Source organism: Crocodylus siamensis, chromosome 2 (assembly GCF_052110815.1).
Source record: "Crocodylus siamensis isolate JL-2025a chromosome 2, ASM5211081v1, whole genome shotgun sequence".
Taxonomy (NCBI): Eukaryota; Metazoa; Chordata; order Crocodylia; family Crocodylidae; genus Crocodylus; species Crocodylus siamensis.
Genome location: NC_143396.1, coordinates 86,919,076 through 86,946,860, shown reverse-complemented (window position 1 = coordinate 86,946,860; position 27,785 = coordinate 86,919,076). Strand labels below are relative to the sequence as shown.

Sequence of the window (27,785 nt, the reverse complement as noted above, 5' to 3'; positions counted from 1 at the left end):
GATTGAAGATATTTCAGATATTCTACATCAGGCATGTTTCTTTAACACTTTGTCATTTTCTGGGATCCTTGAAGATCACTACTTCTTTTTTTTTTCCAGCTCGGTGTGTATCTTCAGGTAGATAGATGATGTGATATAAGTTTCAGCTTTGATCATCTTAACCATTTAACTAAAATACAACCAGGAATGCTCAAAAGTTAATAAGAATACCCTATTTGTTAAAAATTGAGTGCAAATAGCCAGTTTCTAAAGAAGACTAGAGTTTGAGGAAACGTACTTCCCCCTCTCTGCACTCGTATTTGATATGGAAAAAAACATTAATGTGCTTCCCTGCTCTGATGGTCTCAGTTGGTAAAGATGAAGTCTGAATCAGATTCATCAGATTAACAGTCAAAGGATACCATCTTGTTTAGACTGGTAACTGGTAAAGGGTTTTTGGATACAAGAGGTCAATAAATAAATATTGCCTAGTCCGCCTGACTCTTAAAAGAGCCTACCATGTTATTTTCTTGATAGACAACACAGCAGTTAAAGTATGCACTAATAAACAAGTAGGTATACCAGCCATCCATACCCAGCAAGGAAAGTCTTGCGCGCTGGATAGAGGAGAACCTAAAATTCATGTGGGGATTTCACATAATTGGAAACCATAACTGCATTTTAAGTAAGCTGATAGGATAAGATGTGGATCCAGTATAGCTAGGTTTTTACCTCATCCACTTCTCAGCGAACATGGAGATTCTGCCCCTTTCCTCCCCATACAAAGAGGAATGCCTCATATAACGGTATGCAAACTAGGGCTCGTGTTTGATTTTAGGGATCATGTATACCTTTCACCCTTCTCATGTTTCTTTTTCAAAAGCAGAACACACAGTAACCCTGATAGCTTCATTCTAACCTCTTAGTTGCTTGTTTTTCTGTCTTCCGCTCTCCATCTACTAAAGAAAGGGAACTTTGTAAAATACCAAGAAAAACTCATAGATAGCCACACTCAGTTATATTTCAGGTGTTAGATGTCTTTTAATTATGAGAGAAGACTGTTAAAGAAATCAAACTAATCTCTTATTGTTTTTAGTATTAAGGCTGGTTACACAAATCCCCAAATTACAATGTCTAATGGTTAGTGCTTAGTAATGTAATAAAAAAAACCCCTTTTTAATTTAAAATCCAGCCTTGTTAATATTAAGCTTTCTAGATTTATGTAGATGGTAAAATTTTGTTTTTATCGAAATGCATGTGAAAATCATTAAAATTTTCTTATAACAGTGACTGACAAAGAAAAATACATTAATCGTTGACATATGGTTTACATATTGCAGATTTACACTTCTATGTAATGGAATCACGATGACAAAGTACAGGAGTGTAGAAGAGGAAATAAATAGTAACATTTCTGTGCAAAAATTGCATACTTACTCTGATTTAAAGCATGATTGATATTAAAATCCCCAAAAGGGGTTTCTGTATGCAGTGTCACTGTGGCAAGGTTTTCCCAGAGTAATTTATTTTGGCTAAATTTTAAAAATCCCCAAAAGTAAGACACTGCACATTTAAAGAAGCAGCACAAGCCATTGGTTCATATGTCTTCATTTCTGACAAATGCCCTAGAAAAAAATATATGGTTTAAAATACTTCTAGTGCATTTTGTACCTTGCTGCTGTTTTGAGAGCTATGATGTTTATCTGTGCTACAAAAATGAGAGCTGAGCACACATGGTGATGAATCAGTCTGCAGTCGAAGAGAAGACTGGCAGACAACAGGGTATCAAGCCCAACTGAGGCACCAGTCTGACTGTGCTAAAGTCTTGTCATTATATTAAAGATTTGGATTATAGATTCATCTGCAGTAACAGCTCTACAGAAGGGCATTTGTTCAAATAGTCTGTAACATTAGTAAATGGGTTATCACAACAGCATGCATTACTCCATTGTAACTGTAGCTTTGGTGTTGCCAGGATATTAATTGATTGCAATTAGCATCATCAGTTTAAGAATGCAGTTGCCACAGCCAGCATGTTTTAGAAAATGTGAAGTGGTGAGTGATATGTGCTTAATCCTTGTGTTTTGGCTGGAGTAATAACTTTTTAACAAAAAAAAGACTCTGGTGAATTTGTTTTCTATATTAACTTTTGAGTACTTAGGGAAGTTGTGGGAAAATGTGAAGGTCATGCAGATATTTGTGTACATGAGGATGTCTGTGCTGTTCTAACAGAAATGTTGAGTTGCCAAGTGCCAGTGCAGTTGGTTGAGGCAGGATCATGTGATCTTGTGTTTTCAAATTGGTGGTAGTAAATCTGGCACGTTAGAAGGAAAGACTGTATGTATCGGAGTTGTTTAAACGTATGCTTTTTTGCAGCATTCAGAGCAACTTTCATTCTGCTGCTGCTGCGTTTTATACCCATCACCTACGTTATAGGAGACAAACTGTTGGAAGAGTAGGTGGGAGAGAGAAAAACAGCTTAAAAATATTTAGAAACATTTCCTTGGGCCCTAATAAAATTGTACCCGACAGGGGTCTGTGTTTAAAACTCAACTTAAAACTGCCCTTTGCTACCACTTGAAAAAGAAGCATAAGCGAACATTTCTTCATGTAAGCTGATGTACTGCCATTGTTCCCAGAGTTCAAAAGATTTAAAAGATCAGTGACAGTGGTGCAATACACTGTTTTAAATGGATGATGATCTGGGGTTGGGAAATTTAGTGGGTTTTTGCCTCATAGACAAGGGTGCTCCTTCTCTTTCTACCCACTGTGTTTTCTTCTGCATTTGTTCTGCCTTTCTTTAAAGTTCTTTATTCATCTTGTTAAAATTTGTCTGAACATTTTTGCTTCTGGGAGGCTTGCTTTCACCTTACAGAAAATTGTTAATGTATAGGATGACTAAAAGTCTAAAAAGATCATTACTAAACGTAGCTAAACATTGCCTTTGCTTGCGTCACCTTTCTCAAGCTGTAAGGGCTTGTGTTCATTTGTTTTTTGTGGTGGGTTTTGGTGTTTGGGGCAGGGACTTTGTCTTCACACTTGTTAGTAAGGTGTATAGCATGCTGTTGATACCCCATAAATAATAAGCATTTCTCTGACTTGTTAAGGAAGGAAGCTTTTGAGAATGAATATCTGAATTTGTGGAATAAGAGCAGTTGTTAAAAATCTTTTGAAGGACTGAATAACAAGAACCCTGGTAATTACTTCTGACACCACTGTAGGAATATATTTTCAAAGGGCTAATTGTTACCTTTTACACTTCTAAGCGGAACATTTGCACAGCTTGTTCTAGGTTTTATGCCTTATCCATTACATGCTGAAACTGTGTTTTGAGGGGGTTGGGCCCACATCCACAATAGGGCTTCAGTGTGGCAGTGCTGAGCGTCACTGTGATTTACTTTGTAGGTGCCTGAATTCTAGGGTGGAATTCACAACCATGAAATATAAAAATCTAGGTATACTATACAATACATAGAGAAAGTATGGCATCTGGGAGGAAGATTCATAATAATGAGCATGCTGCGGAATGATGACTGTGCTATCAAAGCAAAATAATGAGAGCAACGTGTCTGAAATTATACTTCTCAGGAGCATAGGTGCTATCTGACAGCCCTGAATTAAGCACCCATGTGAGACTGGGATTCACAAGCTGAATCCCTTTTAGGGTGAGGCATCTACATTTTCCCTTTCAGAAAAAGACCATCTCACTTTTCTTTCAGGACATAATGGGAGGGAGATGACTAGTGGGTGCTCACCTTTATGTGAGAGTCTGATGTTAATATTTAGATCATTCGTGTCTTCCACAACCTGAGGATGTTTAAAATCTTCTGCTCATCAGGAGAATGTCTGAACCACCAGAATAAAGGTATAGATGAGGATGGAATGAGGACGAACTATCCCACATGAGCTCCATCTGTGCCATTTCAGAAAGCAATGCCAGCCAAATTCGAGAAGTCAGTGAGAAAGGGAGCACAAGTGGGAGCATGATGCTGTAGTTCAGTGACACTCACTTGGGGAAAGAGGAAGTGCTCTGTTCTAATTGTATAAAGATGGAATTGTATAACAGTGGAAGGGGCTGCTATCTCCTCTTCTGTGTTTCTGAATGCAAGTGGTTTGGTTTCTGTGTTTTGTTCTAATATACAGTGAAACCATCGGGTTCAGGTTGTGCTGTGAACATTCTTAATGGATTGACCACTGTCAGGAAACTGGAGAGAAGTGGTGCTCAGCTGGTACATTCCCAAATGAGCTAGACAAGAGGTGGGTGCTGAGAACATTTTCTTTCCTGAAATGGTAGCATACAGAGCCAGGAGCACTAAATAATTAGGGGACTTCCCTGGCAAAAATGAAGGTAGTACCACCTAAGGCAGGGGTGGGCAAAATGCGGTCTGGATGCAGCCTGCCAGGCCATTCTATCTGGCCTGTGGGGCCCCTAAAAAAAATTTAGAAAATTAATATTTATCTGCCTCTGGCTGCCTGTCATGCAACCCTCGATGGCTTGTCAAATCTCAGTAAGCGGCCCTCCGTCCAAAATAATTGCCTGCCCCTGACCTAAGAGTTAAGGGGTCATATCTTGGATTTCAATGGCATTTAGGTGCTCAAGTCCCACTTCAGGTGTGTAAATTCTTTTGTGGGTTTTTGCCTTGGATCTTGCCACATAAATATTTGGTGTGTACACATCCTAATGATGATGATGGTTGTCTGTCTTACTGTTGAGTCGCTTTGTTTGACTTAGTTTTCATAGTTGTTTGGACATGAGCAAACCTCAGAACATCTCTGTTAGTCCCTTTATTCTAGTCTTACTTTTTATTGAATCTTAAAAGTTGAAAGTATTAATACCTTTACATTCAAAAAGAATATACAGGTTACTCTTTTGTCTCTGAAGCACTTTGTACAAGGAAATATTTTTGATGAATACCACAGCAAGTGGTCATGAGCTGTTATGACTTGATAATAGAAACTTTGAAATAATCCACTGTCACAGTCCCTTTGTCACCAACATTGGAAATGTTTTTTTGCTTTTAAGCATGGTTCGTCCTGTAAGCAAGCTAGAATTATTACCTGAATAAAAATTAGGAATTGGATAGCAGGAGCGGCTGCTGCTGCTAAGGCAAAATGCATTGATACATACTTCGAAAGTAAATGTACTGCAGTTATGGGTCCCCTAGATAGGCTGGGAATACCATCGCCCTTGTAACTGTTGTTGGGTATATGTTATAAATAGGGTTTCAGTAGTAGCGGATGGCCCGTCCATTCCATTTAAAGGAGATTGGCTTTATTAACATTTATTTTGATGCATGTTTTAAAACCCACATATATATGATATTTGTCAATCATTGAGCATTTATGACCCATAATATTAAGAGAAAAAGGAAACTGTGCATTTCCCTTCTGAAAATGTACAATTTGTGCTTAAAGGAAAGTTGCATTTCACCTTAATTATTGATAGATACCTGTGATAGAAACTTTCCAGAGTAGGTGAGCAGTTTAGATATCTTTTGTCAAATCCTTATTATATGTTTGAAGTGGGATTTAAGATGCATCAATGACCATTAAATTTCTTCCTTATTTTATAGAAAGTTCAAGTATACTGTATAGGAAAGCACAGTAATTATTTTCTGAGACTTCATTGTATGTAAAACTATGTCAAATAAAGCTTATTCAATAGCTAGGAAGAAAAGGGGTAGAGGAATAGGTGGGGGAATCTAACAAGAATAGGTAACTTGACATTTAAATACAGCCCCAAACATAAATTTTATTATGTAAAGTTAAGGGCCGGGGTGATGGCACAAGATTATTCAAATTTAAAAACTTCAAAAATTTATCAAGTTTGGGTCTCATGGTAGCATCAGTTACTTGAAAGCATTTCAGTAAAGTTAAATTGTATATATAGACTGCTGTTATGTTCTGTATTTATTGGTTTACTTTCTCATTTAAGACTGAAAGTCTGCATCAAGAATTTTCTGTAAAGATGGAAGTTGATGGTCTTGCTATGTGAGAATTATTTGCCTTTCCATATTCTTTTTCAGTTCATATTTTCCCTTTACTTTCCAAACTTTTACTGCAAATGGCTTGGCTAACTTTGTTTTGAAGTTCATCAGTTGTCTTTCTAATTCAGTGGTAACACATAATGTATGTGTCTATACTTCCAGAGATTGGTGCACTCCTCTTTCCCTGCCTCCTCCCCTTGCATGCATACCTAGGAGTGAAGAATTGTCTCAGTAGAACATCCTTACTAGTCAGGATGTGATGCAGCAACTTCTGATTGGGGCATGGCAACCAGAAGGCCACCAAGCTGGACCAGCAGTAGATTCTAATTGCTCTGACAACATGTGATGCTTTAGTTTTACTAGTTGCTGTTTGTATGCCAGAAACTTCATAAACTTCATATATGGGATAATATACTATAACACTGGGTTGAACTGCATTTCAAAATGCAAAACATTCAGCTGCTTATGTTTAACATTTTGAAATACTCTCAGTCAGTTTCATTGCAAGGGATCCTTACGCCCTTCTGTTTATCCAAAGTACTATAAATATTCACAATGTTTTCTTCTTTGCAAGGATAAGTATTAATAGAACCACATCAAGCATAATTTTTCATGAACTTTTAAAACAACATCTTTTAGCATACATTAGAAAATCAAGGATACGTGCTATATTAAATATCCATAAATGTTTTCTATTTAAAATGTGCCAAGCATGAAAGAATTCCCCTTAAATTTAGAGACATAAAAAAGATTTTGGCTGTTCAAGATGCCTCAATTCTTTTTTTCATTACTAGACTTCATTTTTGCTAAGTTTTGCTCATTTACTGGCAATCAGTGTCAGAACAAGTAATCACTATGTAGCAAGTCAGCACAATTACTATAGGATGAGTTATTTGGTGGAGGCAGCTGCAGATTATGTGAAAGTGTCAGGCTTCATTTTTTCATGTGTGTTTTATGCATGTGTAACAGCTTTTAACTTCATAGAATGCAGATTTAATACTTTTTTTTTTTTAACAAGAGCAAAAGCAAAAAAATGGTGAAGTTGCTTTTTTCCCATATGGTCTCTGATTTAAAGAATGTGTTGTAAATGTGTAGAAGAGATCGGATTCTACCCAAATAAAAGCTTAATGGCTGAGCAGCAGGTTTTTTGTTGGCAGTGTCTTGGTCTTAACAGTGTAAAGCATCATCAGTTCACAGCACTCCTAAAATTTATGTTGTATACAGCTGATATTTATTTTATTGCTTGAACATGTTCCCTGTTATATTATAGTTTCCTCTCTTTAACATGATGCAGTGAATATAAGGCTAGATGTAATGTGCTGTGTAGGGGAGTGACTGGGTAAACTGCTGTTTAAAATGTAATTTTCCTCCGAAAAGCAAATGATTGAAACTCAGACTCATTCTTCTTATGTTACCATTTTCTCCAAATTGTACACGCCATTGTTTTAATGGAAATTGCTTAGTTAATTTCTCTGTAGAACTGTAATGTGTATTCAAAACGATTTTAATTGACGTTTGTGAAAATTCAAGACGTTACCTGTAGCAGTGCACAGAAATCTGCAGCCTGAGTAGTGTCTAAATTGTCTATTGAAAATCCATGAAAGCTTGTCAAGAGTGCTGTTTATAAATTCTTGATAGAGATGTCTATCGCTTTGCAGCAGCATTATTTTTGGGTGGGGAAAGATGGTGTTGTCAAACATACGGCTTTATCTTCACCTTGGTGAAAAACCTGTATGTAGTTCAGAGCTAGTTGAAGTAAGTCTTGCTCCTATTCCCATCCTGCCTTCTGTGATATTCTTTGGAGCCAGCAATCAATGGATCCCTCCCCTCTGGGGCTTGCGTGACCTACAGAAGCTGATATAATACAGGCAAGAGCTTGTTACTTTATCTGAATTGTCCATCTCTACCTTAATGAGTGAAATGGTTAAGGATTTGAGGGGGCGAGCCTCAAGGAATGTGCCTTCCATTTGAGTTGAATATTTCGGTGTACAGAGGGAGAGGGAGGGAGAGAGAAATCCACTTACATCACTAGAACTGCATTGAGTGTGCCTGTGCAGGTTAAGAGACGGACTACAGTGTCTTTGCTTTCTGCAGGAAGCAGCAATGCCGTTTGTATCCTAAGAGGAATTTTTTATTTAGAAAAGGAAGCGTTCTTTCTACCCAGGAAATGGCTTTCCTTGTGCGTTGCTATGCCAACTGCCTGCAGCCATGGTCTTCCAAAGTAAGCACAATAACGTAATTATATTGGCGTATTACATTCAGACTCATGGATCTCTGGGTTTCTGTGTGTATGACTGTGTTGTATTTTTGTTACTGACTCTTTTGGTGGTAGATCGGGTTGGCTTGATTGTGAGGGACAAACATCGTGAAATTAAATGTCCATCAGTGTCATGCTGCTAAGATTAATTGTGCAAACTTGGTTAGTTGAGTGGAACAGAGATCACTGGTCACCGCTCTGTCAGCATCATTAGTAGCCAGGGAGGAGGTCCCTATTCGCATGCTCTTCCCTGGCTGCTTTTTTGGGGGGGGGGGGGAGGGAGAAAGGGTGTAGGAGGGGGCTCTGCATGTGTGTGTGTGTATGTGTGAGTGTGTGAGATTTGCAAATGAAACAGGAGTATTAACAATGCTTGGCTGAATGCTGGAGGCTGGTTCCTCCACCCTGACTAATATAATACTGTATTAAGCCTTTTTTGAGGAGTCTCTGTGCAGTCAGCCATTTTAGCTTTTTTCCTCCTTTTTCATTTCTTCCCATTCTTCAGTCTCAGGGAATGGTCTTGTTCCCTTGGAAAAATGCTGGATGTGTAGGATTTCATCACGCTCTTCACATCCTGACATGCTTAGACTCTCGCTGTTACAAAAATGGAGACTAACACTGTTGTTTGGATTGCTTTTCTGTACTACAAGTGTGAGAGGTTTTTTGAGCTTACTAGTAGTGACACTTTAAGCTCCAGCTTGGTTTTTCCTCCCCCCTTTTTTAATTTGATGCTGTAGAGGGTGACTTGCCATCCATAAGAAATTGGTACATGATGTGTAAATTCAGTTCAGCATATGTTTCTTCATTATGAAACCACTTGCAATCCCAGCTAACCATGGAGTTATGGGCCAGCAGGAGAAACATTCAGTAAGTACTGCAAATTCTGTTTGTTCTATCCAGACACTATCACAGTAAACTGCATTTAGGTCAGAGCTGCTGCTGTTGATGATCTGATTTAATGGTAATGTTTGGGGAAAAGTTGTACGGGAGGCAGTGTTAGAATTTTGATTAATCACTGGTGTTCCATACTGCTTCACCCAAAAAATGCCTACCTTGATTTTTTTTTTTTTTAAATATTCGCTTCCAAATTTAAAAAAAAAATAGTGTTTTTTCTCGGTCAGGAGGCTTTAAGCATTCAACTCAAAGTTCGACCAGTAATATAGGTTTTTAAAAGTTAAGAAATATGCAAGTGACATAAGTATAGAGGATGTTAGGGATAGGTCTATTCTGTGACTGTATTCTCTTTCTAATATACTTATTACCAAACCTGCATAATATACTCAATCCATTAGCTGCTTAAAAATTCAATGACTGAAAACCTAGAATAATTTGAAATGGCAAAAGACATAAGTACTGGTGCTTTATAATTGATCCCATGAGTCAGCTACACCTTTGTCATGCTATAATCCCATAGGCAGTCACTGTTTGTTGTTTGTGAGAAATGCACTCGTAAGCAGAACAGCAATCTTATGTTTCAGGGCCTCAGGTGTCAAAAATGTGAGCTTAGTTTGTTGTTATAAAGTTTGGCTTCATTGTCTAACTGCTTAGTTAATGCTGCTACTTAAAAACACACCAAAGATGTATTATGCAGAATAATTTTCAGTCTTACTTTTTTAGTAATTTGAAAAGGTCTTTACAGATACTCTGTGTATGTGCAGGATTACACATGCAGGGTATATGTAGAACAGTGTGTGTGTATACTTACATGTGCACACACACGTGGTATACCATATGTTGAGATATGCATCTGGCAATTAGAAATACTGGGAAATGTACTTAGAACTTTTTAGGGAAGGATATGTTTTATTTGTATATTCAATAAAGGAAAACTCGATTGTAAATATACAAGAAAGAAGAAACTAATCTAGTAATGTTTTAGGAATGCAGGTTTTTTTAACTCTCCTAATGTACATAGTAGGTATGTTGCAGAAACTTACTGAAAAATGTTTTTGGTCATGCGATTTATCTTGCGTACAATCATTTTGTATTCTTTCTATCAATGAGTTCATGTTACCAAACTCTGGGTATTTATGAGGCATAGAGTTTGATCTATATGGGGGAAAACTGGAGACTAGGAAACTTTTAAGTCTTAGAAACAAGGGCTGCCAGGTCTGATTGAGGAAGCTTGTACTGTTGTAAATGGAATTGAAAATGGTAAAGTTGTTTGCTGGTGGTGGTCACTCAGTTTTCAACTTCATCATTTTCCCTACTCTTCCCACTTCTAAGAGTATACTTTCAAAGCTCTAATAACAAAGTGTAATTAGGATGCAGTAATTAGTTGTAGGTCAAATAAAAGAATCAATTCGGTATTCTGCAGACCTACATGGTTTTTAAATTATGCCTCGTATAGCAGTACTGTCATCTCAAATTAGTGTAACTGCAAGTAACAATAGCCTTACTATATAGAACAAATTTAGGGTCATTTAAACAATTTGAAAATAAGAATAAATTTTTTTTTCAGTTGATAACAAATCAGATAATGTAGCCATGCTGGAAAAATTCATGTAAATTAAGAAAATCACACACTGACATAAGTCTTTAGTACAGAGTAGAGCTTTTGCTTTCATAAAAGCAATAGTTGAAATATTGCCAGAGAGTTCATTTTAAATCCTTGTTGCTTGCTCACAACTTGATGAAAAATTCTATTTTAGAATAACTGCCCATGCTTGTTGCCAGACCAAAGGTAAATTTTAGTTGGAAAATGGAAAGTAAAAAAAAATTAACACTGGGTGGTAACTTGGTGAAGAAAAGGGAGAAAAATCACGTTCAAGAAGGGAGAAAAATCACGTTCAAGCTATGCATATATTTTTCTTGCTATTCTTTAAAAAAAAAAAAAAAATACGTAGACTTTAGTAATGATTTAACCCTTACTGAGTCTCAGGGTTATGGGATTGAATTAATTATGAAAAATCAGCAATCACCTAAGTAGGCCTTGCTGGACCTATTGGGACAGTTTGCACATGAGTGCAAAGCTTTTGCTCTTATTCATGCCCTCAGTGAAAGTTGTGAATGAATCTGGATAGATTCTGATATTATCTGATTCTGCTTCTCCACATGTATCATTATCCTGAAAAGGTTTGAACTTATCACCTTGTACTTGTCTTTCTTTCCCATTTTCCCCCCTTAAAGTCAAAGCTAATTCAAATAAATGCTAGCATTACTAGGTACAACAGGGGGGAAATAAGGCGATGCAGAAGTTAAGGTTCTCATCTCACGAGTAATTTATCCTGATTTTCTGCAATGCACTCTCTTGGTAATTATTGTCTGACCATGGATATGAAGCTAAGTATTTAATATAGCATATACAGTGTTTGTAATTTAAATGCCAGCTTGAGAACCTTTCTTTTAAAATTACTTGGCTTTTGTGTTCAAATATAGAATTCTGTACAAGTATAGATTACAAAAGAGGGCTTTTTAAGATTTGGTTTATTGTCCTGTGAAAACTGCCACTTGAAATAACCGTTACGTTACTACACAGGAGCAAACCATTTGCCTTGTCATTGTTTTGTGGCACTTGATATGGTGAGGAATTAAAACAGAAGCAATTAATGTTTGGGTATTTGCTATGGTAAAAGAGGATCAGGTTTCTTTTCTTGCATTTTCCTTCATTCGTGAGCTGGGATAAATTGGAAGTGTTGTCAAAATGAGGCTACCAGTCTGAGGGTGTTGATGTTGCTCTGTAATCTTCCTTCGCTATGTAAAAATCCAGTTTTTTCCTGTTATCTCCTGACTTAGAGAGGAACTATGTGCATGCTGTGAAGGTAATAGGGAGATAAGGAGAGACAGATCTGTTCAAAGTATCACTGGACTTGATTTTTAGTTGTTATGGTCGAGTATCAAACCAAGCTTTTAGGTCAGCAATCTCTTTCCATTGGTTAAGCTAAACATGCAGGAAGTCTGGGGAAACTTCTGGGGTTGTCTCCATCAATCCTATGCAATTTTTGGATAGCTTCTCCCAACCTCACCATGTTATAATGGTGGAGAGATGACACCTCCAAATATGTGATCTTCATTTGAAACTACCTAACTTCAGAGAAGTAGGATAAAAACCTAGCATCTTGTCCCAAATGTATTGATTGAAAAATCCTATTGAAACAAAGCACTTGAAGCTGTCTAAGAATGTTTTTAGAAGCACTTAACTAAAAGGAGATAGACAGCTTTATCTTTACTCCCAAAATGCTGTATTTACTGAAACTATATCCATAGTTACAGTAGGTGACTAGGCATAACAGCAATTGAAATAAATTCTCCATTTGAGAATAGTGAGATGGGCAGTTAACTTTCATGATTGTATAATGATCAACTTAACTCACGAATTTCAGAACACACTAGAGTCACATGCACAGTCTGCTGTAATGGATGAAAGTTATTTCTTTCCTTTAAGTATTGCAGTGAAATAAAATGAAGTAACGAAGGACATGTTTCACTGACAGATTAGCTCAGTGACTTCACCCTTGCAGGATTATGTAGTGGTTGTAGTCAGTTACTTGAAATGTTTCACCAGGTTTAAACTAGGGATACAGTTGGCCTGCTGAGCATAAGGGATCCTTTAGTTTGCCTTTTGGTCCACCGAGGGATTGGTGATCTCATGTTAAGTCATACAAGGATAGAAGTTAATGGTTGAAAAGATGATTGGGGAACAGCCTTTTGTCTGCATTGTCAATAATGTTTTTCCAGTTTTTTATGCAATCTTAAGACTATTTGGTAGTACCCTTATAAATCAGGTAAACATAGAACTAAGTAGAAGAAATGTAGACCATGTCAATGTAGGGAGGAACATAATGTTGCTTTGCATCTTATCTACTTTAAAAAAAAAAAGAAGAATTTATATGAAAGCCTGAAGTTGAATTCTCTCTCTCTCTCTCTCTCTCTCTCCCCTTTACTTTCAAACAAGGTATAGTTCATAAGTGTGACAGCATGAGAGAAACAGTCATGTGGTATGTTGACTGGTTTCATATCCAGTGGTCTAACTAGGGCGGAGGGTGATAAAAGTCAATTGCACCAGGTGCCAACTGGTTCAGGGGTAGGGAGGTGAAAGCAATAGGAAAAAAAAAGGGAAACTGCTACTGGTAGCTTCACTATCTTGAACCAGAAGTTACTATTTCTGCTTTGCCCTGGGTACCTGGCTGTGCCCCTCTGTTAACACCTGTGGGGGGAAAAAAATTAAAATCAACGGCCAGCCCTCATCTTTTGCTATCACTGGTGGTTTGCATTCATCATTGTGAATTATGCACTGTGATAAGGTTTGCTTTAACCTGTTTCCTCTTTGGTACCTTATTTTTACCATTAAAAACTAAATGATGAATCCAGATTGAAGAGTACCCTCTGCTTATTTTTGTCCATCTGTTCTCTATATGTACTCTGAAACAGTACCCTGGTTAAGGCCAGTGAACCTGATTTTGAGTTTAACCCATCACCAGACTGCTTTCCAAAATACACCAGTGATTAGAAATATAAGAAGGCTCTGTGTATGATATGATTTTTAATTATGTGATCTCATACTTTTATTTTGTTTTGGAAGACCCAGCATCATATCTCAAGATAGACTTCTCTCTTTTAACAAACAGTTGTTAGATACTTTGTTTTTCTAGGCCTTATTTATAAGTAACCAAACCCTACCTTGAAACCATAATTAGTTTTTGGGGGTGGGTTATGGTGATTATAGCTACAGGATCAGTGGGATTCATTCACAGTAACTAATCTTCACAGCAGGTCCTGGTGAGAGGAGAAGGTAGCCCTAATCCTGTTTTGGAGTTGGCAACTGAGGCACAGAGATTGAACATTAAAATTTAGTAGGTATTTTCTGGCTGAGTTTGAGACATCTAAGACCTGACTTATCAGAGTATTTCACATTTATATAGTACTTAAAATGTTCAAAGCACAGCTCCCAAGGGGTTTGGCTCTGGTTGGGCTGCTCAGCATTTCGGTAAATCAGGCCCCTAAGGTGTCTGTTTGGGCAACAGGAAAATGAATACACAATTAATGTTCTCATCTGAAAAGATTTGTTTAAGTGACTTTCCTTTCATCCCACATGATATTTCTGGCAGAGGAAGGAAGAAAAATCTAGCTCTCTCAGGTGTTACTCAGCTGCCTTATCCATAAAACCATCCTTTTAATGCCCTGTAATTCCATGTGTCTTATTCCACAACTTTCAACTCTGCAACAAGTAAAGCAAACATTATATACAGCAGTCACCTTTGTACAACTCTGATTCCTCCCTGGATCAAATGTGTTCTTTGCAATGAATAAGGTAGGAGAAAAAGAGTATATGAACATGTAAATCAGTTATCAAAATGGGTACATACAAAGGTATTTAAGATTGCACAGGGAAACTTAATTGTGGCATTCCTAACTTTTAAGTGCTTGACTAATGCAAGCTTTGTAGTATGTTTTTTTAACATAAGTTTTTGTTGTGTACCTATCCTTAAAATGAAGGCAAATTGGAAAGAAAAGAAAGATGTTCCTTGATGTGACATTTGAAATTCGCATAAGTCAGGAGCAGAATTGGAATCTTTAGCCACCATTTGGATCTCTATCACTTCATCTAACAAAATAGCTGCGATGGGGCAGTGGCACGTATTTTCCCAGTGGTTTTTACAGTTATCTCTTGGCAGTAGGCAAATGGTGAGACTGACATGTTGGGTTCTGTTCTGGACTTTTCTGAGAACTGTGCTGTATAGAATAGATCTCTTCTTTTAGCTTTCCCCTCGTTTTGGATTTGCTGTTTTCATGTTTGTGTCTCTAGCAAGGATTGTCATGCTAGAAATTAACTTGTGAGGAAGTTCATGTTATCTGATAGTGGTTGGTATTAACTGGGTAACCAGTTGTAGAAACTCTGGCCTGATTCAGAAATACCAAAAATTCAGCTGAAATTAAAGGGGGGGAGGGGGGCATGTGCTGATGCTCATCACCTCTGAAAAGTTGCTTGTTTGTAATTTGCATCTGTTGCCAAAGTGCAAAAAGTAAAAAACAGGGTTTCTTTATGTAAAAGAAGTATATGTTCATTCTCCCAGCCCCCAATCGTTCCCCTGAGTTCCCGGTTCAATTCCCCAGCTCCTGATAATTCCCTCCAGCCCCCGTGGCTTCTCTGGGGCTGCCAGCACTGCCTGCCTTGCCCCAGCAGCGGGGCAGCCAAATGAACTGCGGTTTGAGTCAGCCCCCCAGAAAAAGCTGTGGAGTCTTGGGGAATGAACAGTGGCTTCCCCTCAGCTCCCACTTAGATTTTCCCAGTTCCCAGTTTGATTCCCTAGCCTCTTGATCATTCATTCCCTCCAGCCCCTGTGGCTTTTTCCTGGGCCGCCAGCACTGTCTGCCTCACCCCAGTGAGGGGGCAGCTGTGGGAACAGCTGGACGAGCTGTGGCTTCTCCCGGTGCTGCTGGCTCAAGCTGGGGCTCATCCGGCTGCTCCCCCAGTTGTTCCTGCTAGCACTGCCTAGTATCTGCCCGTACAGTCTATGGCCAAATCTCTCTGAATCGATTTGGAGGCTTCTGATTTGATTTGGAGAGGTTAATGGGTCTCCTGATTTTTTGAATTAGGCGATTCGGCCACTGAATCGGGTCAGATCTCCTCCAAATAGAATTGGCTACGGAAGCTTCGCAAAGGCCTCATGGCAACTACAGAAACTTGTGTTGCAGACAATGAACGAGGAGCACAGATCCACATAGGAGACTATATTTTGGCACGCTTCACTCCCACAATGAGCTGCACAAAACAGCTGACTCTGGGCTTCCATCACACCGATTTGCATAAGAGTGTATTTACCTCTCATGTAACTAATTTTTGGTATAAAAAGGGTCATCACCTAAGAGTGAATTTGCACATATAAAACTGGCGTAAAGCTAGGGAAACCTGTACTTTGCTTGGAATGTTCTGTATACTACTTTATTTGTTGCAATATGCTTACCTGAAAAATCACAGTCCGGTTTTTACTGGTATATGTGTTTGTTTGTAAAATCAGTTAAGTGATTATAACAAAATGTAGGTCAGAATGTAATTTGACAAATCGTCTATTAAGTGACCATGTTAATTGGTTTATAAAGTAGGATGGGAGAAACATCTATGCCATGTTTATATACCTCTTTTGGAATGACATAATGAGGTTGATATTGAACATTTCTTGGTCTGAATATGTTGTTCAAATTTAGGTAAATTATCCTGGCTCCAGAAATAAATATTTTTTTCACTTATTTTTAGGGCTATAAACGCTACAAACCAACCTTAGCATAATTAATTGTTGTTAGGTCAGCTTTTCACTGATTCTCTAAAGGTTCAGTAACTTAACCACTCTTAGACACTTAATGGTCTGCTTATATTACCAGTAGATTAGTATAACTAAGGTTTTCAGTCTGTTGAAGTCCTTTATTAAAGCTTAATGAGGGTTTTAATCTTCTGGTCTTCAAGTTTAAAATATGTAGCTAGAATATTCACTCTTTAAACATGTAATAAATGAAGCCTTTCTGTGAATGTCTCAATCTGTATTTCAGTTTGGAAAAGCTGCGAGGTTAGTCGGAGTAAAAGTTGCTTACAGTCTGTTTGCTATCATGCCCTTCCGAACCTCCCCCTTCCTCTGGATTTTCTTGAGCTTAAATTTAAAGCTTTTAAAAAGTGTTGGAATGCAAATTTCCAGGATTTCTTATCCATCATCTAGTGTCTTCGCAGCCGATTAGGAATTTTTCAAATATCTGATGATAAAGGTAGTATTAAGAGTTTTAGAGAAAAATATGAAAGAGAAATGTTTCAAAATTTATCCATTACTGAACAGTCTTGCATCTGACACATTTTATTTTGTGTTTTGTAATTTTGTTGACAAACAGTAGGCGGCCAGAGTGATAATATTACAAGGGCCTATGTATGTGTAGTCCGGCATGCAAACTGAATAATATTTTTACCTGATCCCATCTTGAACAATCAACATTTGCTCTCTTGGAGCAAAGCATGATATGACCTGTAACACTGCTGTCTGTTGCTACTAAGTGAACAGGTGTAATCTTTGCATTTTTACTGTGTCAGTGTGGTTACCAAATTGTTGTTGTTAGCCTTTATATAGATCTTCTTGTGGTAACAGGTAAAGCTTAGATGCTGTTAAACCTGCCAGCCCTTCTTGATAACATTGATAAAGATGTGGTAACTGGTAGGAGAAGTGGACTCAGCTGCTCTTGAAGGGGACTCATTTCTCGGCTGAATGTTTCTTATGGGTTGTGTGAAGAGGCTGCTATTCTGCCCTGAAGTGGAATGTGCAGTGATCAGTCATCTTTCTTTTTTGTTCACAGTGTAAAATTTAGTGTTGTTAAAAAGATGAATAGAGAGTGCAGGCTGCAGTGCTTCCATTTTACTAATAATAATACTCAGCCCTAGCTCTGTGTTTTACCTGCCTCCGGTAATATCTGACAAGCAGTCTCTGGGGCAGTGTGATGCAAATGAAATCCTGTTGGCTGAAGTTCCATCTGGAAAAAACTTGAGTTGATGGTTTTGGGGAGGGGATAACCAGAAAAAGATAGGGGTATGGTGATTTGTCTGACTTTGTGACCCTGTCAACACTAAAGGGCTTATATTGGATCCAATTGCTCTTTGACTTCAAGTAGGAGACAGGTTTAAAATTAACAAGAGAAAGTAGTTTGTTCTTTTTTTTTAAGCAGTGCATGGATAACTTGTGGAATTCATTGCCCCATGAGATGGTGGAGGCAGATAGCTTACACAAGTTCAAAAGGGGACTGGTTAAATTCATGGATGATAGATCTATTCATGGTGTAGCTGTTGAACAGAATGGTTGGAGATGCTTCCTCTGGCATCCTTAACCCAATGAATGGTGGTTGCCAGGAAGCATTCTGAATAAGGGTTAGATCATGTGGATAGATAGTGGGCTAAATGAACTCTTGGTCTGACCCAGTATGGCACTTCTTATGCTCTTATGCCTGTCATACAGCAAAAGTATTCAGGAATCTGTTTTAACCATCTGGCCATAAGGTTTCAGCTGCTTGTTTCACACACAAACCTTGCTACCCTAGGCCGTGCTTCTGTTCCCTTATGGCTGGATTATTGCAATTACTGCACAGAGATGTAGGCTAAAACTGAAACAAATACAGAAGTTTAAGAGAGTGCATTAATGCAGCAGCTTGCCAATTTAGAAAAGTATTCACTGTTACTGGGAAGCAGCAGTGCCGGTGACCTGTGTTGGTTGGTTGTTGGTTTTTGTGTTGAATTTTAAGGTAGTGGTTTTATCTGTAAAATCTTAAGTTGCTTTTGGTCTTCATACCTGACAAACTGCCTTCCATTGTTCCATGTTGATAACATACATAATCAGTGGTAATGTTCTGCTGGATCGCTGTATGTTGAAAGGGGACTGGCCATAGATTCTTCTCCACGAATCATCCTTAGGGTGCAGATGGACGTAACTGAAACATTCCAAGAACGTCACCAATTGGGAACTGGTTCATAATTGTCCTTGGGCAATGGTGTCCCCACACATGCTGCTATGGGTTTTAAGTAGAACCTTCACCTTTTAGGGATTGCACTGCACTGAAACACCACTGTGGGTGGTATAATAGTTGGACCCTCATGTCTTCTAGCAGTCAGTGCCCAGGGTTTCCACAGGATCCCCATAGATGGGGAGGAAGATAGATTGGCTATATGCCAGTGGAGAGGAAGATAACATTGCCCACACTCGAAATTTTCTGCTCCCTCTTCTCTTTTGAGTTAAAAAGACTGATTGGTTTTAATAAAGAAACACTGTCAGACTTTACCAAAATCTTTGTGGTTGACTGGGGTTGCACAGGCGTGTGCAGGGGAGATAGCCTGCACTCTGTCACAGGAAATGGACCCCATAGGCAAGGGGTCAGTCTCACCATTGGCAGACTCATTGGTGGTGGGAGCGTGGTAAAGGGTGGAAGGGCTGCCAGATGCTCAGTGGGTTGGGTGACCCCCTGCCCATAGATCTGGGGGTGGGTGCCTAGGTTCTTGGCTCTGGCCTCCAAGAACTCAGTGGCTTTCCAACTTTTGCCCTGGAAGCTGTTTAGTCAGTTTTGTTTCCCTGCACAGACCCTGTTCTGTGGGTCCCAGGATCATTTGGGATGGAGGAGAAGGTTGACAGCAGAGGGGCTGCCGGGTGCTGTAGGCCGGCGACACTCTGCATTTTGTGCTCAGGAGGCTGGGTGGTCTAAGTGCTTCCCAAGATCCCAATTTTTTTATTTTTGTAAGACTTGCATTGGGAAGCATTTTGTCAGTTCTGCATCCCTGTACTGCAGTCTTAGGTTCATTTGGGGTGAGGGGTGTGAGTGGAAGGGTTGCCAGGAGCTTGGTGGGAGGACTCTGATCCCCTGGTTGGTTGCTAAGGGAGACATGCTCCAGATACTGCCTGCCCCCCCCCCCCATCTTTGCCCCTGGAAAGCATTTAGTCGATTCCATATCCCTGCAGGACTTGAATTTCAGGTCTGTGCTGCAAGGTTCCAGGCTTATTTGGGGCAGGGGGCTTCTAATGTCCAAGTCTTGCAAAAATAAAATAACTTGGGGAGTCCAGCCTTCCCCTCCCCCATACTCACAAGCAGGGAGTCATACAGCCCCTGGGAACCCCTCCACTCACCCCCACCCCAAATGAACCTAAGAGCTACAGTGCAAAGTCCCTGCAGGGAAGCAAAATTGATGAAAGACCTTTCACGGCAGGGGATGAAAAGCTGTGGAGTTCTAGGGATCAGGGGGAAGATCCCTGGGAAGCACAAGCGGGGTGTCAAAAAGTCCCCCCCCCCCTTCCCCCAGCACTTGACTACTCACCCCAAATGAATCTGGAACCCCATCCCAGGATCTCAGGTGGGAAGTGAAACTGGTACAGATGGTTTTTGCCTTTCATCCCTTGCAGGCTGGTATCTGTAGTCAGTAGAGTCCTGGAGGCTTTCATAGATGTTTGAGTCAGAGGGGGCCATAGCAGATCATCGAGTCCAAGCCCCTGTCCTGGGCAGGAAAGAGCACTGGGGTCAGATGACCCCAGCCAGATGCATGTCTAGCCCCCTCTTGAAGACCCCCAAGGTAGGGGAGAGCACCAGCTCCCTTGGAAACAGATTTCAGATTTTGGCAACTCTTACCATAAAGAAGTTCTTCCTGGTATCTAACCTAAATCTGCTCTCTGTCAGTTTGTGGTCATTGTTCCTAGTTACTCTGGTAAACAGAGCATCTTCTGTTCATTGCTGTCCCCTCCTAATGAATTTGTAAGCAGCCACAAGATCACCTCTCAGCCTTCTCTTGTGGAGGCTGAAGAGATCCAGGGCCCTCAGTCTCTCCTCATAGGGCTTTGGATCACATTTGTGGGAGTCCAGTGGGGAAAGCTGAACTAACCATACAAATGGCCCTCCTCTGAACTCCCGTGAGGATGTCTGCATCCCTCTTGAAGTGTGGCGCCCAAAACTGGATGCAGTAATCCAACTGCAGCCTGACCAATGCCACATAAAGGGGAAGTATCACCTCCTTGGACCTGTTGGTCATGCATCTGCTAATGCATGATAAAGTGTGGTTAGCTTTACTAATCACTTTGTCACATTGATGACTCTTGTTCATCTTGGAGTCAACAGTGACTCCAAGATCCCTTCCTGCTGCTGTGCTGCTGAGAAGGTCCTCTACCAGCCTGTAGGTGTGCTGGTGATTCCTTCTCCCTAGGTGCAGCACCTTGCATTTGTCCTTATTGAACTGCATCCTATTCTGTTCTGCCCACTTTTCAAACCTGTCCAGATCTGCCTGGATTCATTCCTACCCTTTGGTGCATTAACTTTACCCCATAATTTGGTATCATTTGCGAATTTGAAACAGTGCTCCATGCTCTCATTCAAGTCACTGATGAAGACGTTGAACGGCACCGGTCCAAGGGCCGAGCCTTGTGGGACTCCAGTGCCCACATCTTTCCAGGCCAATACCAACCCATCCATCGCCACTCTCTGGGTGCGACTCCCAAGCCAATTTGTCAACAACCTGACCATGTAATCATCTACATCAGTCATTAAGTTTATAAGAATATAATGAGATACTGTATCAAAGGCCTTTTTAAAATCCAAGTAGATGACATCCACCTCAGTTCCTGTGTCTAAGCATTTTGTGACCTGTTAGTAAAAAAGAAACAAGGTTAGTCAGACAGGATCTACCTGCTATGAATCCGTGCTGATTGCCCTTTAGCATTGCTTTGCCCTCTGGACTCCCACAAATGTGATCCTTAATTTTTTCAAAGGTTTTTCTGAGGATAGACATGAGACTAACCAGTCTATAGTTACCCGGATCCTCCTTCCTCCCCTTCTGGAAAATAAGGACCACATTTGCCCTTTTCCAGTCCTCTGGGACCTGGTCTGAGCACCAAGAGTGCTCAAACAGCCATTCCAGTGGCTCTGCTGTGACACTGGCCAATTCCTTCAGCACCCCTTGGATGGCTTCCAGAGCAGCCCTTGTGCCCTGCATGGGTTTTTTGCAGGGGAAGGAGGGAGGAGGTGAGGAGCAGTGCAATTTGGGATGCCTAGAGGACTGACCAGACATTTGGCACAAAATTATCTGTGTCTGCACATAAACACTGAGTTGGTTCATGGAGGACCAGTTCAAAATAGTACTTGATTTTTCCCTGTGTCCTTTTAAAACATTCCAGGAAGCTTAAACTGGTCTTAGGTAGCATGCATGTATGGACAGTTTGGTTTTAAAGTGTAGTTAGAATGTTCTAAGTGTTGCTTGGATGTAATATTTCTGGAAATGTTGAAGGCATAGTAAAGTAGGAATTTGGGGCCAAAATTAAAATACCCGCGGTGGATACATACTTATTGAATCGAACTGTTGGCATGTAAAGAATATTAGAAGTATTTATGAAATAAATAAGTATATATGTTTTACTTGAGAATAATGACAAATATAATGACCTAATATTGGGAATGGAGTGTGGTCAAAGCCAGAGCTGAGCTGCTGCCTGCTCCAGGCTGGTACTCGAATCCAAGATGAGGCTTTTGTCCCCTTGTCTTGGATTCAGTTAAATATGGAATATTGTATTGTCAGCGTCTTAGTGGAGGCAAAACTAGCCATCCTATAAACAAGCATAAGATAGTGTAAATAGCTCAGCTTCAGATACCTGGGAAATGCTAGCGTAGCTCAAGTATTTCCTAGTGCTTTCTCTAATCGGTCCTTCTGAAAAATTCACAGCTTCTGGTTTGAATTTTCATTACGATAATCCTGTACTTTATTAAACTAAAGCTCTGCATGACTTGAAACAGTCTGCTCAACTCTTTCACATGGTAGAGCCTGCTACTTTATTTTATGTACGTATATTGCGTGTATTTCCAAACATGGACCATTTTTCCCCACATGCCGCAGAACAGGGTTTGAAACAGATAGGCAAAAGGAGTCAAAGACTGGATTTTACAAAAGGTTTCCTACCATGTTGCAGGCTCAGTATAATTGGCAGATTTCCTAGATGGCATTCATTGACCAAATACCTGAAGGGGTTTTATATTCTGCAATATTTGAAAATACCCTCCCAATATCTACCCGTAAGTATTTACAAGATTAGTGATCTAGTCAAATGCTGCAACAATGCTATTATCATTAACATTACTGGATTGTTACTATTGAACCTTGGATCTATGAGGTTTGTGGCAGCATATATTGACTGGCAGTAGACTTTCTGTATACAAATAAAGACCTTCACTTTCTGCATGTAAGCGGGTGTGTACTTTTGGTGCTCAACAACAGTTACTTTGGTACACATACATTGAGGAATGTCTGACAAAAAGGCTTTTGTCTAGCTTGCATGCAACGATTGTTAAACTGGGCTTTAGAACCTTTAAAGATTTATGTAGGTAAACACAGAAGATATTATCAAGCACACTGTATAATTTATTTATTAAACATATGTGCCAGGTATATGGTTGCGTACAGAAAGACAGAATAGCACATACAAGCAAGTGGAATATTAAAATAAAATATGAAACAGTAATTCTCTGCCCAAATAAGAAGGTCTTGCATCATTGGGTTAAAAAATAAGAAGGTCTTGCAGCATTGGGTAAAAAAAACCCAAACATGCGGGGTCAGGCTCTGGCAGGCCTAAAGATGGAGGGAGTCCCAAAGTTGAGGTTGCCCTTTTTCTCTTTTCTCATGTGTTTTCACCAAGTGAACTTGGTGCACTGATGGCACTTGCAGAAGATTTGCTCTTGGCTGACCTTAGGGATCACAATGGGGCATAAGGAAGAAAGTAACTATGAGCTGTTCAGTTTTCATTGTTTTGTGAAAAGATTTTTCTGTTTTAATAAATGTTGAAAAGGTAGCTCTTCTAACATTTGTATGCTTAGCGTGTTGTTTTTCTTGCTGCTTTGTAAAGACATCAGAGACGATATAAATAGTTCCCACATATTTTATAACTTCTTTTACTCCTTTGTAGATCTTTTTCAGTGTCCCCAGTTTCATGAAATCATTAAGAGGCAGGTCTGAAGCAAGGGAAGCACATTCTAGTTCAGTAATATGTGTATATTTGTCCATTAGTATGTCCCAGGCTACTTCTCTATTATGAGCAGTTGACAGAACATGTAAATTTCTACTTCTGATCTTCTTTAATACTTCACGTATTTCACTCCTGTGTAGTATGTCTGTTTACTCTGTTTTTTCAGTGCTGTTGCAGGGAAAAATATCTCTTTGAAATGTTATCACATGGTTTGATTTTTCTCCCTCTCTACTTCTCCCTCATGCACTTGTCTGCCTATCTGTAATTACTAGCAGAGAGCTTTGTTGTATTTATTTTACACCATTTGTATTATGCATACCTGTTCTGAGTGTAGAAGAGGCTTATATGTTACCTGCCAATAAGTTTTCACTGATTTGATAGATAAATGAAACATAATGGCATACCGGCAGCATATATTTGGCCTTTTGAGAGCTCTGCTAGTTTTTGTTTTTATTCAGGTGTCTTGCCTATAAATGAAGTCATTGTTAGGATTTTTTTTGCATATAGTGAGCTGTTTTGCTGATGATTCAGTAGCTGAATTTGATTGTGCAGCACTTCCGGATGATGTCATGGAAGCAGGACTTCACTGAAAATATTTGTTGCAAGTGCCACTGCTCAGTGTCATCTGCTGCTTGTTCTTTTTCTTGACCTTCAGTTCTGTGTGTGAAGGTGAAATGCAGGATGCACTATGATGTGTTTTGGTCATGCAGGAAGCCTTTGGAAATGTACGTTTCATTTAGCAGCACTGGCACAAAAAGTCTTTCTTTTTTCTTTCTTTTTTTTTGTCTGAATGATTTCCAGTGTGGACATGCTTCTTGGTGTTTGAAGATGGGTTGCACAATTTTGTTGGTGAAGAAGAGAAATACAACTCCTTACCTTATACAAAACGTGTAGCTGCAGTATGATATAGCGGCATTGATAATAAACATACTAGAGAAGGTCTTCAGCCATATTTATTTGAGCAGAGCAGAGCAAAATAGTATTTTGTATATCACCACTGCTTTTGCATCTAGTGTGATGAATGAGCCTTGAAGATGGACACCCCCTTGTACACAATACTTTCAGTGAAACTGCTTGGTCCTGCCTGAGATGGTAAGACCTGGAATATGCCATTGTCTTTCCAGTACCACATAGAAGTACATTTTCCAAGAGAACAAGTCTACCATAGCTGTCAGCTTGCCGTTGTGGGCATTGTATATCTAGATGGATGCCCATTACAAGTAATCGGGTATGACATGTAGCTCTATACACCCACTTGCTTAGACTGTTTTTGTGTAACTAATGTCCTTGTTCATATCCCCACAGATTTAGTAGATTCCAGGGTGCCTGGAAGCAACTGCTGGCTTTTGGAGGAAAAGGCTGGGACTTCCCTCTCCTTTTAAACTTAGTGGGTCTTTACTACAGAACATTATCAGCACTCTGTAATTCTAAGCCAGTGTGTAAAAATGATTACAAAAAGAAAACCTATGAAACCAAGTAATAAAATGCATCCCCTCTGGAATCAGCCCTGTTTTCTCCTGTGAAATGGTTGAGTTAAACAGGTGAGCTGTGCAGGGTGCACTGAGGAAAAAACAAATCCAGGCTTGTCAGCCCAAAGGGGTGGAGGTAAGAAAACATTATCACAGAATGTGAATACAGTGTACTTTTTCTCCAGTAAGCAAGGTCAAATGGTCATAAACTCGTCCAAGACCTTTTCAGGCTGGACATAAGGAAGAACTTCTTTACTGTCTGACCCCCAAGGTCTGGAATAGCCTGCTACCAGAAGTGGTTCAAGCACCTACTTTAAATGCCTTCAAGAGAAATTTGGATGTTTATCTTGCTAGAATCCTATGACCCCTGCTGACTTCTTGCCCCTGGGGCAGGGGGCTGGACTCAATGATCTTCTGAGGTCGCTTCCGGCCCTAATGTCTATTAAATCTATGAAATCTATTAATAAGCCAACAGCTCACTGCACTGGCCGCAGTGATTGCATATCGAGCCTCAAAGTAAGAACATAAGACATGCCATATTGGGTAAGACCAATGGTTTATCTAGCCCAGTATCCCATCTCCCATAGTAGAAGGAGCAGATGCTTTAGAAGAAAAACCTCCCTGGTATCCATCATCATAAGTAATCCACCCAAGGGTGAAAGGATTCTGATAGGCATGAGGTACACCTACAGAAGGAAATATCACAGATATTTTTTCCCAAGCAAAGGAAATTAAATGTCTTTGTTAACTGCTATTGTTGGAATTTAGAGGTATCCTGATAGATAAGGACCTAGGTTGTAAAGATGGATAATTAATAAATTGGACTCGGTCAAGAATTTGGATATAATCTGTGCCATGTTTTCCATTCAGCTTGTGCACAGTTTTATCTATTTTAAGGTTCAACCAGCTTTCTCTTTTCTAAATTCCAGTCTCAGAATACTGTCATTTGGACACACCACTTGAAAGAGATTTATTAGTTTTAAAGTTTGAAACCTATATTGTAACTCTGCAGCTGGGAAGAATGGATTAAAGCATATTTTCTTCTATGAACAGTGACTGTAAATGACATCATGCTGTTTTGCAGGTCTGGTCCCTTTGTGTATTCAGTCACGTCTGCTTGCTTTAGAGTTAAAAATAGGCTGTTGCTGTTTCGTGCTTCCATTAGTCCTGCAGAGTTTAGAGAATGAGACCTGTATTGTATTTCTCCAGTACCTTCAGTTGAATTGCTAAATTCCAGTCTTTTGCACTTCTGCAAACCTGTTGAATGTTTTGTGGCAGTTGCACAGGTGTCAGACAAGCCTATTTTGGCCTACTGAGCATTTATTACAAATGATGAATCCTGATGAGGAAAGAAAACAGCTGGAGCTTCTGAGCCTACCCTTTGTTAGGTGGGGCTGCCAGTTAGAAAAAACATTTGCAGTTGAAAATTGAACATATTTGATTAAATGATGTTCGTTAGTTGACCAAATATGAAAACTCAGTCCCAGGCTGCACTTCACGGTGTAAATTGCACAATGAAGTGCACTTAAAATTAAATGAGTCTTAGATTTGCAAAATTTAGTGTCTCCCAGTCCAGATCTGCTGCTCCACTGCTGCTTTCTAGTTCATGCGTCTTGCTGCTGCTCTTAATCTTTCTCTCAAGTAAGCAGCCAACAGTATTACAGCAATCATCATGTATACTGCTTTGCCTTTTATTTCTCTTTTGACCAAAGCGGTATTTAAATCTCCACAACCTTACCTTGCTTAATTGCTGGTAACTAGAGAAAAACTTTAAATAATCATTTGTCAGACATTGCCTCTACCATTCTAGCTCTTTCCATACACTCCTTGCTTGCTATAGCGCTTATAATGGCATGTTTCAAACGTGAAAGATTCCCTGTTGCACAATCCCTCTGACCCACTTTGCCAGTGAAAATTTTTAGTCTTTAAATATTTTGCACTGTTTTGACATTCTCAGAAGAGTAGAGTGCAGGTTTCTGGTCAAAGAGCATTAGAAAAATGGGGGCAATTACGTTTATCTTTCCTTATAAAGCGGTGTAGTTTGTTCTAGATACTACTGTATGCTATTGGACATGGAATTTTGAAAGTTTTCTGTTTGATGCCTTTTCTCAAATGACTTTTAAGAAGTGGTTATCTTCATATGGGGGTTGTAGCTTTTCCAATTAGGAGAGGTATTTCTGGGGTCCAAGAACCTGGTTTCCAATAGGTTGATATTAAACTATGATTGATGCTCGTCTCTTGGAAAGTGAAGGCCTAACATGATTGCATTTTTTTTCTAAATGCATGCTGCTGACAGAGTTAATGCTGTGGATAAGAGAGAAGTGCTGCCTTTTCAGAATCTGAAAAAGCAAATGACCTTGTTAACCTGTCCCTTCATGCAGTGTCATGACCAGAGCCAATTTTAACCCTGTCATAAATTGACAATTAAGATTCAACACTCAAATTTAGTCATTGTTAAAAGGTGACCTCCTGAAAGAGCTGATACGCATAAATCTTCTAGCTCTACAAAGCATTTCTTTTAACAAATGGGAGTGGAAAGGAGGAGTTCATTTATATAATTCTCGTTTGCAGAAGTGGTATTCAGAGTGCTGTGGCCACCAACAATTTTCGGCTGATTTGTATATCTTTGTATTCCTGAAAGGTTGAAAACTTT

General features: G+C 39.4%; 1 protein-coding gene across 15 annotated transcripts in view; it reads left to right on the top strand.

Annotated features, from left to right (window-relative positions):
* RAPGEF2 (Rap guanine nucleotide exchange factor 2) overlaps positions 1-27,785 on the top strand; it is a 309,133-nt gene that overhangs the window by 187,257 nt on the left and 94,091 nt on the right. For 3 of the 15 annotated variants that reach the window (XM_090036279.1, XM_090036278.1, XM_090036276.1), the window contains exon 1: positions 8,574-9,087. The exons of 10 other annotated variants lie outside the window; for them this stretch is intronic. In XM_090036279.1, the coding sequence (XP_089892405.1) occupies positions 9,028-9,087 (60 nt within the window). In that variant the 5' untranslated portion in view covers positions 8,574-9,027. Of the gene's footprint in view, positions 1-8,074; positions 8,188-8,573; positions 9,088-27,785 lie in introns of those variants that run through there. 2 more of the 15 variants (XM_090036277.1, XM_090036280.1) reach the window with 2 other exon arrangements.